Source organism: Dioscorea cayenensis, chromosome 14, assembly GCF_009730915.1.
Source record: "Dioscorea cayenensis subsp. rotundata cultivar TDr96_F1 chromosome 14, TDr96_F1_v2_PseudoChromosome.rev07_lg8_w22 25.fasta, whole genome shotgun sequence".
Classification (NCBI taxonomy): domain Eukaryota; kingdom Viridiplantae; phylum Streptophyta; class Magnoliopsida; order Dioscoreales; family Dioscoreaceae; genus Dioscorea; species Dioscorea cayenensis.
This window is the reverse complement of record NC_052484.1, coordinates 15,096,306-15,111,891: the sequence shown is the minus strand read 5'-3', so window position 1 is coordinate 15,111,891 and position 15,586 is coordinate 15,096,306. Positions and strand designations below refer to the sequence as shown.

Here is a 15,586-nt window from a genome sequence, read left to right as displayed (position 1 = left end):
TCACTTAATTTTTTTAAGGGTTAAAAGCCACTGTGGCAATTAAAATTTAGATCATTGTTCATTTTAACACCTAAAATAAAATAATATTCATTTTTTCCTTTAAACAATACAAATTTGCTTGTTTTGGTTCCTCACACAATATGACAACTAATGTGGTTAAACACAAAAACACATTTACATCAAACAAATTCCTACAATTCAAAAAAGCTAAAATGAAGGGGGGGGTTTTTCATTTTTAGATATTAAAATGAACAATGTTCTAAACTTTGAACGACTAGTACTTTTAACCAGATTAGTCATAATAGTTAGATTGGTACAATTTTCCATCATAGGTTTTAGTTAAAACATCATTGTAGAAAACTATCACCTAATGATTTTATATGCACATTGCGCGGTTGCGCACAATTTTTGTGTTTTTCACCAAAGATGATTGTTGCTTGATTCAATTAGTATTGTGACGGCAACAACATTCCCCGGGTAATCATGCCTTGGGACTCCCCGGATTCAATCTCCGTCAAACAAACAAGACAGTAAAACATCCTAACAATCCTCGATCTCATCTTCGCTTTCTTCTGAGGGGCTTTCTTCTGTCAAACCATCAGAACTTACAGAATCAGCGTGATCATCGGCTTTCATCGGATAAAGCACCGGGTTTTGCTGTGCGACAGCATCAACCGGCGTCTGTGAGCTGAGCCATTTGATTCGGGGTCTATATTCAGTTGAAACCTCAGACGAATTATATGGATACCTTTCAAATGTTTCTTTCTGCATCTGATTCTGCATTATATGATTGCAATGGGAAAGTATGATAAGTGCTATATAAGTTAAGGCAACAAAAACTATATTCAATGCATATATATTTGTTCAATGCAAAAAAATTGTCAAGAAAAACCTTCAAGCAATGTTGAGGTTACTAAAACTAATATTGAGCGAAAGGTTGAGCATTTTGTTCGCAAGAATGTGCTTGAAACAATGGAAATGATGCATTTGCAATTTTGCCATCCTAATGAAAATTCACGAATAGCTGTTAATCTAGAAAAATCAGTGACTCACAATTATAAAATAGTTAAATCCATAATATCGACAAGTCGTATAGAAATTAGGGTACAGTGCATTATTGGCCCATGTAGTGTACGGTGCACTTTATTTTAAAAACATGCATTATGACCATATAATATACACGAAAAGTACCCTATGATCGTCTAATGCTTACATGGAGCCTACACGGCAGTATGTCTATGTATTTGGAATTTTTAAATTGATAAAGATGCTGAGGTAGATAAATAATGGTGTACGTGGCTGCTGACATGTCTATTCCACATAGCACAGGTTGCTACATGAAAATATTTTTTGAAAAATTGACTTAATTTTTTTATCAACACTACATTGATGTGGCGTGACTTGCCATGTCGACATTATTTTTTCACTCCATCTCCATCTCCGTCTCCGTCTCCGTCTCTATAAATGGCCTTCATAACCAAGATGAGTGCCAAAAGGACTCAATTCAAGCCCTCAACTATTCCTTCTTTGCACCCAAGTCGGAGACTCACTGTTGTGACATTGAGTGGGAGTGATACCGGTTCAACCACTCCGCACTCAGCATCAACCTGGGCATTTCCTTCTTCAGCATTGGGTGCCCGGGCTCTAGCCCCTAGATCTTGTTCAATAGCTTCTAGGGTGTCTCCATAGCAAAGACTCAATCAAAATCCTAGTTCAATCATAACTAGACATGAAAAATTACAAATGCCCAACAATCTTGCCTTCAGAATTGGATTTTTAGCAGCATTGCACTGTGTCCAATTGAGAAGTTGGATGCTTCAGTCTCAAATTTATCTCAAAAATCAAGTTTTTCCCGTGGATTTCAACAAGAACAACAACAAAAACAAGTGTTTTTTTTTTTGGAGAGGTTGATAGGTATTGATCTTGAGAATGTCTACAGAAAGGCGTAACTAGCTTGCACCAACAGAAATAAAAAAGAGCTCTCTCTCTCTCTCTCAAATCAGAAGATGTTTGTTTTATCTACTCTTCCTCCCCTCAACAGTGCATGAGAGTTTTTGCACCATCAAAGATCAAAGCTTGTTCCTTCTCTCAACTCCATTCTCTTCGCCACCATTCCTATTCCAAGACACAAAATATCCTACAAGATCCATCTTGGACCAAGTGGGGATTTAGAAAATTTTACATGCAACTTCAAATTTTCGGTGGCTCTGGACTCAGATGAAAGGGATCAGAATTCTAGATGTTTTCTTTATCTAAGACAATGGAATTGCGAAGTTTAGTTCCTGGGGGAAGATGGGGATGGAAAGGAGAACACGGAGATGAAAGTAGAAGGTAGTAAAATAACAATAAAACAAATAAATAAATAAATAAATAAATAATGCCGCCATGGCAAGTCATGCCAGATCAATAATGTGTTAATGAAAAGAGTCTTAAAAATCAGTTTTTGTAAAGATCCAGGACTAGACATATCAGCAGCTACGTAAACCATTACTATCCGCATCGGCATGTGTCAGTTTTAAAAATCCAAATATACAGACATATTGTCATGCCTGTAAGCAATAAAGGACTAAAGTGAACTTTACACACGTGTTGAGGGGCATGATGTACATTTTCAAGGTAAAAGGACTAAAATACATTATCATTCCATAGTACAAGACTAATACTGCACTAAGGCCTAGAAATTACAAACTTCTATAATTTGAAACAGTTTTCCATCCATGTTTTCATAGGAAAACAACTAAGTGACTCTATAGTAGGGGTGAAAAAAATATATGAAAAACATGGTGTGCATTAATTGGTGTAATACTCTAATTCCTAATAACTGCATAATTACTAGGTCGAACATATATGCCCAAACCTGGTAATAACTATTGATTATGCACAAATCCTATTCTAGGTGGCTTTAAGACGCCAAGAATTAAGTAGTGAAGCCTTTAAAATATTATATCTATGCCAATAAGAATGATACCATATGGCAGGAATTACTACAAAGCTACACATCTGACAATAAATGTAATATTATGAAGCAAGCATAAATTAAAATTGCACCTTATTTAGCCCCATTGACTGCTCGATTTGCCAAAGTTTTGGGCCACGGATAGTATGCCACCTGCCACGACAAAACCATGAACAAATTCACTGTTTGTATCATAGCCAAAATTCTAATTATATATACATATATTTATCAGACTGAACCTGGAAGGTAGTGGATGCGAGTTTCCAAATAACACCCCACGAGCTGCGATTGAAGAAGCAATAGATTGTGCTATAACATCGGTCTGAGGATATGTCGAACACACAGCATTTGCAAGGAGGCAATCAGCCTCACATAGATAGGAAATCACAAGCCATGCATCATCAATTGCTTCATCACTTATAAAGTCAAGAACTGCATATGCATAAAGAATATGAATGATTTAAACATTTTACAGTGAACTTCACTATCTTAGACTTTAATATGGAGATATGGTATAAGTGTATATGCTTGCAATGCTAAATGCTTTCATGCAAAAGTGTAAGAACTTCAATGATTTACTGGCACATTTATACCCATAAAAATCCAAAAATTTGAATAACCACTTTTTGGTGCAACATGGTTGAGGTAGTTTTAAGCTTAAAAGGAAACCTATCAGCTACAGGTATTAAAGATTAAAGTTCAAGAACATGTAAATAATTACCGTTTTCATGAAGAAAATCAGTAATCAACCTTCCTTGAGCATTTGCTTGGGAGAGAATTTTCTCTGGAGCATCCATTTTCAATGGATTCCTTAGAAAGCTATCCTTCAAAAGAATTGTATCAGACCCTGCGATATCCAAAATTTACACTATGACACAAGACAAAGAAGTTAACATATCCTTAATATTACAGTGGAGACGGAACATGCTATAAAGCTGGATTTTATTTATCAAACTCTGAAAGGACAAGTAATGTGATAGATTGTTAATAAAAAGCGCAATGATCTGCCAGGGAACCTAATGATTTATTTAAATGAATAGTTTAATCAATCATTAGCCAACTAAGGCGCTTCTTTAAGAAGGATCCATAGCAATTTGGAAGAGGAAAATGAGCTATAGAAGAATTAAAGTCTTAAAACTTGCTAATTTTCCATTGTTATTCATACAAATGAGTTATTTTTAATTTAATAACATTTGAAACAGATACAAAGGTTAATTATTAAAGGAAATCATGGCATACCTAGAGCAGACTGATCTGTAATCTCCCTCTTATTGTGCAGAAACTTTCCCAGCGCATGATAAAGCTTAAGGGTTTCATCCCTTCCAATTGACAAGGGCAATGCATCATATGCATCCTCACCCTCTTTTTTACTTGAAATTGAGACTGGAGTTGAATCATTTGATTCTATTTTGGAAGAAATGTATGCTGATGCCTGCCAAGAAAAGCATTTCTCTGGTCTTAAACAGCAGTATTGTAAAGATGTGATTGCATGCCTGATATCGCCACCACTAGACTTTGCTATATAATTTATTAAATCTGCAGTCACATCATGACCTTCTTGTTGGCATATCTTAAAGAGAGTTCTTTTGATGGAGTTTACAGTAATTGGATTGAAAGTAACCTGCAATAAATTTATGATATAAATTAGATACATAATTATAACTTAAGAAATGACATGACATAAAAAATTGAAAATCCTAAGATCTCTTTCCCTCCTTTAAGTGGCTATTTTAAGAATAACCAAACAATTACCCTAACAGACAATGGCCTGAATTTTGAAGTTCATAAATACACAAATTAAAAGACCCAAAGAATTTAAATGACACAAAAAGAAACCAAACACAATTCAGGAAATATGTTACCTTAGAAGCCCCAACTCTACAAAGAGAGCTCTCAAGTTCTTCATAATGATGGGTTGGACTATCAGCAGACTCAGTTTTACAATATTCGGTCAACAATACAATGGTTGCAACTTGAGTTGAATGAGTAAGGGCTGTCAAGCACTTGGTTAGTCTTACCAAAGCAGCTCTTCCATTTATCGTTGGGAGGTCATCAATTAAGAGAATAACAGGCTTCCTCGACCCTTCTGAATTGGGCATATGGAGCAGTGAATACTTTCTAGACTTCTCGACAAAGTATTCAAACTCATCCAACTTTGACATGTAGCGTAATCCTAAAAACTATCAGTATCAGTCAAAAATGATGGCTTATAACACAAAGAAAATCAAGTGCAAGTAAATATATCCTGGTATGCAAACTAATGATAAGCATCTAAAAGGCAATAGCCATCTTTAAATATTATATTTAGTCAAAAAAACCCAAATCATCAAAATCAATCGCCAGATCTTTTTCTATTGAAGTGAAACTTAACCTTGGAACATACCTTCCATCAAAATATCCCATTTCAACTGCGGTAAAATTGACATGAACCATCAACCATAATGATGTATGCACCCAACATAAAAGCAATCAAGAGAGAGCCACAACATGGAATAGAGCCAGTTGGTGTGATAGCAAAATTTCACATTTTAAAATTATGTGACCAGGAAAATGCCTCAAAACTTGGAAACCAAGCCAGAAATCTAGACCAGGGAAAAGGTATGAGGCAAAATATTGAAGGCATGTATACTTGCTCAAATTTCAAAAATTTATAATTATACAACTACATAAGCAACTATGATGATACCTAAATTGCTATTGTGTATATGCTCTTGCCAGAGAGTAGGTGTTGGTGTTGTCCATTCACACAGCACAGCTCCAATTTGCGATGCAATTACATGAATAGCTGCCTACAATTAAAAAAAAAAAAATCCTTCAACATTGGTCTTCATACTTTCTTGCATCAGATCAAATATCAAGACAATCAGCACAAACTATAAAGTGTAACATTTGTTGGTAGTTTGCTTCCATAATGATAACAGGTTGATAAAATTCAGAATGGAACTCCAGAATATACCAGACAGTGAATCATGTTTGTGGTTCAGTTCAAGATCTATAAAGTATTTTATTATTAAATTTACAAGAACATCTGCAGATAAACAATGTGAAATTGCAGGGTAAAGACTGAGTAGTCTCCATGAAGAAGAAAAGGTCAACAGGAATATAATTGGGTATACAGCAATAAGAAAGTTATGTGAGAATGTGTAACAGACATGGTGAAATGTTCAGAGAAGAAAATAATCAACAAATCACCAAGGCATCACTTGCTGGTCTTGTTTAGCGTAACTTCGTTCATATTATTTTTAACAGAAGCATCCATTGTGAAGTAAGATATTGCACTGAAATCATCATTTAAATTGAGAAATCTTTCTCCATGGCTGGAAGTTTGTGATTCAAAAGAAATTTTAAAAATTTAAATGCGAAAAATTCTCTGCATTCATGAAGGAACCATCTCACATTCAACCTTCTTGCCACCCGGTTGTCAGAGTTGTGAATTCATCATATTTAATGTGGTCTAATGTGGCTGATATACTACAAACATAATGACAACCAAAAATATGCTTAATGATTCATTTGCATATTTCGTTCTAATACAATTAGAACATATAATTACTCAGAATAATTTTCCACAGGAAGGGCACCTATTCATAAAGACATGAAAAAAATATAACAGAAAATTACTCAAAAGTCATGAACCAATCTTCCTGAGGCCTAAATCACAGTGACATCTTGTTTAGGATACAAATCTACTTGCAAAGGCCAATTTTCCGAATATTCTAAAATTTATAGTAATGATCAAGGAAGCATAGCAGAAAGCTGCTCATGAATTTGAATAAAAAAATTGGAATAAAGACACAAACAATGAACAAATTTGAATAACGAAATAAACAATGAATTCGAAAGATATTTGTGAATATGGGGTACAAACTTAAGAAATAACACAAAAACCATTTGCCTGGAAAGAATGCCCAGCAAAAAAATTGTTTGGTTGGTTAAAAAGAAAAGAGTGAGACAAGGGAAAGCCATAAAAGACAAGGGCAGCAAATGAACTCTTAAAACTGGACTCAGTCAAGGAGAAGCCAAATTTCATGGAACCAAATTTTGTAGTTTCTACCACTAAAAAAAGAACAGAGGATTTTACTCCTATTCTTGGTAAGACCAGAAATCTTCAAGAACAACAACAACAGCAACAACAACAACAAACCATTAGTCCCAACTATTCGGAATCTGCTATAAAATTTTTCCCTTTCATGTTATTGCCAAATACTTTTTTGGTCTACATTTTCCTATTCTATGACTTTCCACCTAGAAAGCTTCCAATTTTATTATGAAGGCATCTTCTATAGGTCATCGAAGAACATGTCCATACCACCTTAACCTATTCCTTTTTAACTTGTTAGTAATAGATGGCACTCCAAATTTATTTTGAATAAATTCATTCTTCAATTAGTCTTTCCTAATAATGCCTGACATCCATTTCAACATTCTCATTTCAGTCATGTTCATCCTTTGACTGTGTTATTTCTTAACGATTCAACATTCTAACCCATACATTATAGCTGGCCTAACCACCGTTCTATAAAACTAACATTTCAATCTAAGAGGTATTCTACAATCACATAAAACTCTAGAAGCTCCCCTCCACTTTACCCAACCTACTTTAATCCTATTTGTGACATCTTCCATAAGTTTTCTGTGATCTTGGATTATAGAATCTAGGTACCAAAAACTTCTACTTCTACCAATCTTAATAAGATCCATCCTAACTCCTTCCTTATTTTTACATGTCTTATCACTAAAATTACAATTCACATATTCTCTCCTTACCTTATTTAACTTGAAACCCTTAGCTTTTGAAGGGTTTATCCCATATCTCCAACTTTAAGTTAGCACTTTCCTTACTTTCATTAATTAAGACCACATCACTGGCAAAAAAAACATATATGAAGGGATCTGATCTTAAATATGGTTCGCCAATTCATCCATAATTAAAGCAAACATGTAAGAGTTTAATGCTAAACCTTGATGTAGACCTAGTAATGGGGAACTCTCTAATCTTTCCCCCTAAAAGTCTAATGCCAATGACGAAGATATCATACACATTTTTTTATTAGATCTGTGTACCTAGTAGTAACCTCTTTCTTTCCTAAAACCTGTTAAATGATCTCCTTAAATACCCTATTGTATGCCTTTTCTAGGTCAATAAAGATCAAGTGCAAATCTTTCTTCATATCCCTATATTTCTGCCATCAACTGTTCCAAAAATCGTCCCAGAAGAAAATTTCTATCAACCACTCTATGGGAGACACAACAGTCTTTAGGGAAGTAAGACTAAAAGCTAATGAAATGCCTTCTGCTCAAGCAACAAGATTGGAAGGAAGCAAATAAATCTGGCTTTGTAAGAAAGATGCTGCTGGACTCATAATCACAAGCCCTTCAAGTAAAGACATTCAAAAAGAGGCAAGCTGATAGCATCCAAAATGCATGCACTCAGGCCTGAGAATGCAGTGAGTTCAAAATTATGATGACCTAAAAGTAACATGACTAAAAACTAGACCGCTGTCCAAACTAGCACTACCATCATCTTGAAATACTTCCATGGCATATTCTCTGATGCAAATTTAAGGTTTTAAATAATTTAATACTTCTCCTACGAATGATCCATGCCTTAAATTTGCCAATGAGTTCAATGAATTGAATCAGTAAAACACATTGTTATTTCTGATGCCTACCAAGTGTCCTGAGTCCAAAAAAAAAAAAAGCAGAAAAGCAAAGTCCACTCTAAAACGTTACAATTCCTTTCTGCCTCCTTGTACTTCAGTACTATATAAAATTAGTCATGTGATAATCTAGAATCACCAAAAAAGAGCAGGTATGATTTCTGTGAAAAAATGTTGCGGAGGCAAAGGAGATGTAGAACAATAAAGTTATTTGAGGAAACATTGTAGGCTTGAACCTGAGACACAAACAGCAAGACAAGGTCTAATGTACATGTTTAGTCAAGTGAGTAATCCAATAATAAAATTTAAACAATCTTCAATTTTATCGAGAAGAAATAGAACAAAGCATACAGATTTTCCAACACCAGTTTTGCCAGTAATTAAAAGGGTGCGGTTACCACCAAAATCTTCCTGCAATAGGAGCATAAAATTAACATAAATAGCATGTAATGCACATTTGGGGAAAAATGTTAAAGAAAAATAAATATATTAAACAAAAATAAGGAAACTCTAAGAAAAATTCGCCATTGGTATAATTTTTAACCATAGAGATACAGTTAAAGTTTATGCATAAAACCAATATGTTAAGTATGAAAAAGCAGGCCAAGAATTTATAAAACATGCACTGCAAAGAGACCCATTAAATATTTCTAATTCACATCTTGCATCATAAATTTCTTCAAATACATTGCATTAAATTGTTCCAGAGCACATGCAAATCAGTGAATGACATTACAGTATCACAGATTTTCCCTTCTTCAAAACCCAACAGGTACATTTGGTTGAGGGGTTACCCCAGGGCACCAATGAAACAAGCCAAGGTTACCCAACATTCCTCTTTTATAAAACTAAATTATGTAAAAAATATATTTAGTAATTAATTTTAAAAAAAATTATTAATATTGATAAACATCTAACATTAATTAAAAAGTAAATTTTTAATCCTAAAATATTTATGACAATTAGGATTAATTAAGTCAAAGTTTGGTTAACGCCATATAAATGTTTTCCCTTAAAAACAATTTCAAATGATCTGCATCTTGTCAGAAGTTTCCTACTATTTTAGGTAGTAGCTGACCATGAATATATTTAACAAGATTCTCAATTGATGGCTTGCTAATAGAGAAGATAACAACCTTTGGAGCTTTCACCCTGTCTTCTATCCATTTCTTAACTTCCTCAACCTAAAAAATTGGCGAGATAAATGATTATGCATGATATAAAACATAAATTAAAACAATGAAAGTAAACAAATAAAATTATTTTGATAATACAAATTGCAGCAGATGAGATGCTTACAGGAATAGATTTATCGAAAAGTAATAACAAGAGATTACTGTTTTTATAGATTTTGAAGGTCGATTCAGAATTAATGTGAACCAAGTGCACAAGCGAGGAGCCTTATAACTATGAAGTATCCTCACAATACAACTTTTGTATCATAAAACTAAAAATACTGATTGATCAATGAAGTTAACGTGTCATTGTTTGTGATTGCCAAATGATAGAATTGAAACAAGAATTAAGCAACACCAATATTTAAAACAAGGCACTCAATGAGTTGGAAAGAATAGGAACATAAATAAACATTAAACAGCTTGAGAAAAGAAAAAACGCTGTTAAAACCTTGTTGTGAGCCAGGTACTCCCAAGCTACCCACAATTGACAATCTTTTCACATGGCATTAGACAAGGAGAAAGGTCAGTAGTTGCAATAAAAAGAGGAAGGAAGGGAGGGAGGTGGAGGTAGAGGTAGGGAAAGAGAGAGAAGGGCTAGATTCCAGTAAGCCTAAGGCTGTTGTGCCAGGATTCAAGGGAACAGCGCCACGACACCAGGCAAGCTACAAGCCTATGTCTCATCCAAACACCATGACAACGCTCAAACTATAGCCTAATAAAAACTTTTTGTTGAGATGAAGAGTGAGTTTTAAGCTTTACTCCATAATTTATAAAAAAGGGGCTTACTGGTGTTAAGAGCATTTTTTTTCGTCAAGAGCATTTAGACGACCTACAATGTGAGATTTCATCAACAAATTAAAGCTAAGAAGGTTTTTTGGAAGACAAGGGATTGAGTTCTTTATGCATCCTTTTGTTTGAAGCTTTGGTAAAGCTAGATCTGATCTCCTTCATCCAATTCATGGTTGAAAATAAGGTTTCCCTTCACTTGGGTTGCAAGCATTGTTTGCTCTATATTTATTAGCAAGTATTGTGTATGCCTTTGCAATTTCTACTTGCATATGTGTAAGCTCAAAATAAGGCATCATCTTGAGATCTTGAACATTGAAAGCATAAATGTTTGATAGTGAATTTTTTGCCCTAATGCCTAGTGGTTTTTCCCTGATTTGCAGGGTTTTTAATGTAAATTGTTGGTGTGTTTATGGCTGTTGGTGATCTCGGTTCTTGTTGTTTTTGCTACTAGTTACCTCTTATCTTCTTAATAGAGCTATAAGACCAACATCAGGTACATAGTGATGCTTCTGATTTTGCCATTAAAACTGTTCTCATGCAAGATAGACGACACCATATCACTGATGATAATCGAAAGCTGAATGACATAGAGGAAGATTATACAATCCAAGAAAAAAAGATGCCTACGTTAATGTATTGCTTGCACATTTGGAGAAATTATGTTTCCAAGTTTCCCCTCATCCCTAACATCTTTTCGTATATCTCTTAGCTTCATAATAGGGTTTTAAAAGCTAACTTAGCATCTTTTGAGAGAAGATTGTCCAATTGTTGCACAGTGCGAGTGTTTAAAGGATAGCCAGTGATATATATGCAAAGCATTAACTATGAGTAGAAGTTGTGTTTATCATATTCGATTTGGTAGAATAAAGCTAATAAGAAGTAAAACAATTTAAACAAATATCACAAGGATATTCAATGGTTTCTATACAATTAGAAGATGTGCCACAGATGAAAGGAGATATGAGCCTTGGACTCTTAGTAAGATAGGAATATTAGGTAGTTGATTCACTCAATATATTCATGTTATCAAACTAGAATGATCGCAACTTTTGGGTACAACTAGGTAGATCTAAAGCTTCAAAGTAAAACCTAATTTAGAATAGTCCTTCAATTACTCAAATTTTTCTCCACTATATGGCAACCACTCCGAAAAAGTTTTTCTTGCCCATCAATGATACTATTCTTATAAAAACAACTGCATGATACCCGTCCTCAAATATAATTGTATGATAAGATGCTTAAATAAGATGCAATCCAAAAAAAAATAAATCAGTTGAAAGAAGGCGAATCTGTTTAAGATGAATGGAGAAAAGAAACAAAAAAAATAGTATAAATTACCTTCTTCTTGTGAACTGCAAGCTCCTCCAAGGTTTGAGGTTTATGCTTGTCAACCCAAAGTTGAATACCTTCCTTGCTTTGTAAGCCTGATAACGTTTTTTCTAGGAAGTATAAAAAAAAAAGGAATATAAATGAAAGTAAGGTTTAAGAATACACAAGTAAAACTAGAATTCCCATGTATATCCTAAACAAGCATTGGAGGGACAATATAGATTAGTTAAATCCATGAATATGAAGGGAAAGGACCTAATTATCAGTCTGAAATCAAGGACATTAGGGACTAATGAGCATTATTATATGTCATGTTATTGTAAGCCCCAATGGACCCAATCACAAATTGAGAATCGCTGGAAGACATGATCGTTTATTTTCCTGGTGATAAACTTGTACCAAGTCATTCACCAGCATTAGAAATACTCCATAACAACACCAAATTTAAAGTGAAAATCTTTGTTACCAAGTCGTTCACAAAGTTTGATGTCTGAATATCTTAGGTTAAGAGCTTTGGTAATAGTGTTTTATGGTTGGATAACAAATGATACCAGGAGCTATGTGGAAATCTTCAAGACCCTCACAAAAATCCTCCGAACCACTGTCAAACTTAACCTTCAAAGCAAGATAAATATTGATTAGAGATTTAGATAAGGCGAAAGAGAGCCAGGATAATCTAAATGAAAAAAAAATACAGTAGTTCAGAAAGTCATAAATAAAAGAACATTTCTAACTTGAATATTTGAATACTCCATGTTACTTTCAAGTTTGAATAGACAGATATGTGGCATGATTACAATTTCATGATTTACACTCAATGTCATGATTTACATTTCCTTTTCTCTTCAACAATATCACCCATTGAACTGATAAATTTCTAGCCAATAATAATGCGAAAAAAATTCTACAAATAACTCTTTAATTTTCATATCACGAATTCATTCCATACTGTGTTATTTTATTTTTTTTTTTTTATGAATAGGTGACAAGCGCCAAAGATTGTCAAAGGGACAGGCAGATACGGAGGTGCACCAGTTACGGTGGCTTATTAACCTCTTAGGTAAATCTCCTACTTTGCAACCCTAGAGGGGTGAAACCACTATGTCTCCCACAGAGGATACACAACATGTTCATGAACAGTATTTGATCCGAATGTATAGTTCATAAACAGTACAAGGACAGGATTGCTGGGGGAAGGATTCGAACTTTTACCCTCCCTCTTACACTTGGGTCATACCATTAAACTATCCAATGGTTGATCCAGACTGTATTATTCAATTTCTAAAATGGAAGAATGGCAACATTTCTTTTTATCAAAAATAATTTAAAAAACATAACCTATTTCATCACACAGAGAAGGGTCAAAACTTCAAACTAAAATTCAAAAATTATATTTTCAATTCTTTAAAAGTAATCCCCAAATAATTTAATTGCAGTACTATAATTCTGAGTTTATTCCACATCTGATCAAATTAACATCTTTTCAAAAGTCCACTCTACAACTCAAACCATCCACTAAATTTATAACACAAAAGAAACAAAACATCATCTTGAATCAAGCTTTGATCTATCAGATAAATTTCAAAAACATTCATGGAATCCCAATCACATTGAACATCTGATTATCAAATGAATAAGCATATGAGGTAAGAAAAAGGATCAAAATCAAAAGAGTGATGACATACATACCGCTTTCACTCCCCGGGAAGACCTGCGGGGCTTGGGATGAGAAACGCTACTTGCCTTCCTGGAAGCACCGGCTCGAGGCCTCTTGCGGGGAGCTATTGCCGACCTCGAGGACCTCGGCTTCGAAGGCTCGTTCTCCTCCTCCGAGGAAGAGAGGAGGACCACGGCGGGTCTTCTCTTCCGCATGAAATCGAGCTTTCAGAGAAAAAAAATTGAAGTTTTCTGGCTTCACTCCAATAAAAAGGGGATTTTTTTCGCGGTTCACTGAGGCTTCCAAGGGAAGGAATAGAAGGGTATTTTCGTCTTTTTATTATTTTAATTTTTTTTTTTTTGTGCAGCGGGGTTTGATAGGGAAATTCATCTCGCCATCCCAATCTCTCACCTTTTTTTTTATATTTATATCATTAATATTTTTAATATATCTTTAATAGTATAAAATTATATTATTACATAAGCTTTTATTTAATTTCATTTTCTAAAAAAAATAAAGCTTATCTAGAAACGATGCAAGTTTTTCTGGTCTTTCAAAAGGGTTGAGTTGTGAGTTCATCTCCCTGATCAGGAGTCACACTTATAACTTGTTAGGGCACAACTGGCCCTAACTCAAACTAGGTCACTTACCTTGATCTTTGGGGAGCTATTCACAAGTGGAAGAGCTCCGATAGTCCGACTTTATTTTTAGTCTAAAATAAGCTTATTAGTTAAGGTTGCTTGCTAAAGCAAAAGGACAATTAGAAGACAGAGATAAGAGTAAATTAGTAATTTTATAAAAATAAATTAAAATTAAAAATAATATTATTTGAAATATAAGGATGTTTGGGAAAGTTTTAACACTCAACGGGGTTTTTGAGTCTAAAGAAACTTATAAAACTGATATGCATCTTCAATTTATGGGGTTTTTGAGTCTAAAGAAACTTATAAAACTGATGGCTTTTTTTTTAATGCATCTTCAATTTATTTGTTCATTTATTTCATCCAGTTTTAATTAAAATATGGCATATGTTTACTATTTTTGGTTTAAATTTCACATATTATTTTATAAAATAAACTATTTCAAGTTTGAAATTACGCCATGAGAACATTAAAACATAATTTTATTTAAAAAAATCATATAAGATCTCATGAATATCTAATTTATTTATACACTTAAAAAAAAATTGCACAGTTTTATAAATAATACAAAGGCATGCTTTATTGATACAACCTTAAAAAACCTTAATTAGTTTTAAATTTTATCCCTCCTTATTGGTATTGTTTACATAAATAAAAATTCAAACTCAAAACCCAATTTCCCTCTTGGATATAACAGTTCTCTACTTGACTATAAGCATAATTTCATCATATTATATCTACTCTCACCCATGATGTCATATTAACTGTGATGATGCTATACAACATTAGGCAAGGATAGGGACTTGCTGGGCCACTTGGGCGAGACTGACCATGGGCAAATCATGTTGCCCTGATCGAGTGTGGATGAGAACATGACCATATATGGTTGCCTAGCGTGATTAGGAGTAAGCTGGGGCAATCTCCCAGACAACCAAGGCCTTGGGGCATAACACTTGATCGAGAGTGTGCACATGAACGCCATGCCGCACACTCTGACCAAGAGACATGGACGTATCAGGTAAGGTTGGTGTGCACACTGGCCATGATTCTTAAGCGCGGCAAGCATGCGTGCCTAACTAAGCCAGGTTGATCATGGTAACATGGGCGAGCAGATGAGTTCAACTTGCCTAGTTTGAGAACCAGTCAAGTCCCTGATTTTGGCCTATCATATGCTGCAACGTATTCATTTTATTTTTTCTATTGTAATTAATTTTTCCATGTGAACACGTGGCATCGTATGATAGGCAAGAGCCAGGGACTTGTCTGGTTCTCAAACTAGGCAAGTTGAGCTTCGAGTAGACAAAGGCTAATGCCTAATAACCTGGCACCGCCATGCATAGTATGGTTGTTGTCAAAGTTAGGTGAGGCAAATGCCC

The 15,586-nt window shown here is 34.3% G+C and overlaps 1 protein-coding gene across 2 annotated transcripts; it reads right to left on the bottom strand.

Moving 5' to 3' along the window:
• Positions 1-233: 233 nt before the first annotated feature.
• On the bottom strand, positions 234-13,824 carry LOC120275641 (cell cycle checkpoint protein RAD17). Of its 2 annotated transcripts, none has more exons than XM_039282269.1 (12): positions 13,602-13,824; positions 12,464-12,527; positions 11,922-12,022; positions 9,753-9,800; positions 8,968-9,027; positions 5,643-5,745; positions 4,819-5,129; positions 4,196-4,577; positions 3,678-3,803; positions 3,196-3,388; positions 3,049-3,109; positions 234-777 (listed from the first exon to the last, which is right to left on the bottom strand). In XM_039282269.1, exons 1-12 carry the CDS (start codon positions 13,782-13,784, stop codon positions 541-543), a joined length of 1,869 nt encoding a protein of 622 aa, XP_039138203.1. In that variant the 5' UTR covers positions 13,785-13,824; the 3' UTR covers positions 234-540. The 2 variants fall into 2 exon arrangements, with proteins under 2 accessions (XP_039138203.1, XP_039138204.1); XM_039282270.1 differs by having other exon boundaries at positions 11,922-12,007.
• Between the last annotated feature and the right edge of the window lie 1,762 nt (positions 13,825-15,586).

Coding starts and splice junctions, on each gene's coding strand:
- LOC120275641 (XM_039282269.1), bottom strand. CDS start 13,784: ATGCGGAAGAGAAGACCCGCCGTGGTCCTCCTCTCTTCCTCGGAGGAG. Junction 5,130..5,642: donor TATACACAATAGCAATTTAG/GTATCATCATAG, acceptor GATAGTTTTTAG/GATTACGCTACATGTCAAAG. Junction 4,578..4,818: donor GTAGAGTTGGGGCTTCTAAG/GTAACATATTTC, acceptor AATTTATTGCAG/GTTACTTTCAATCCAATTAC.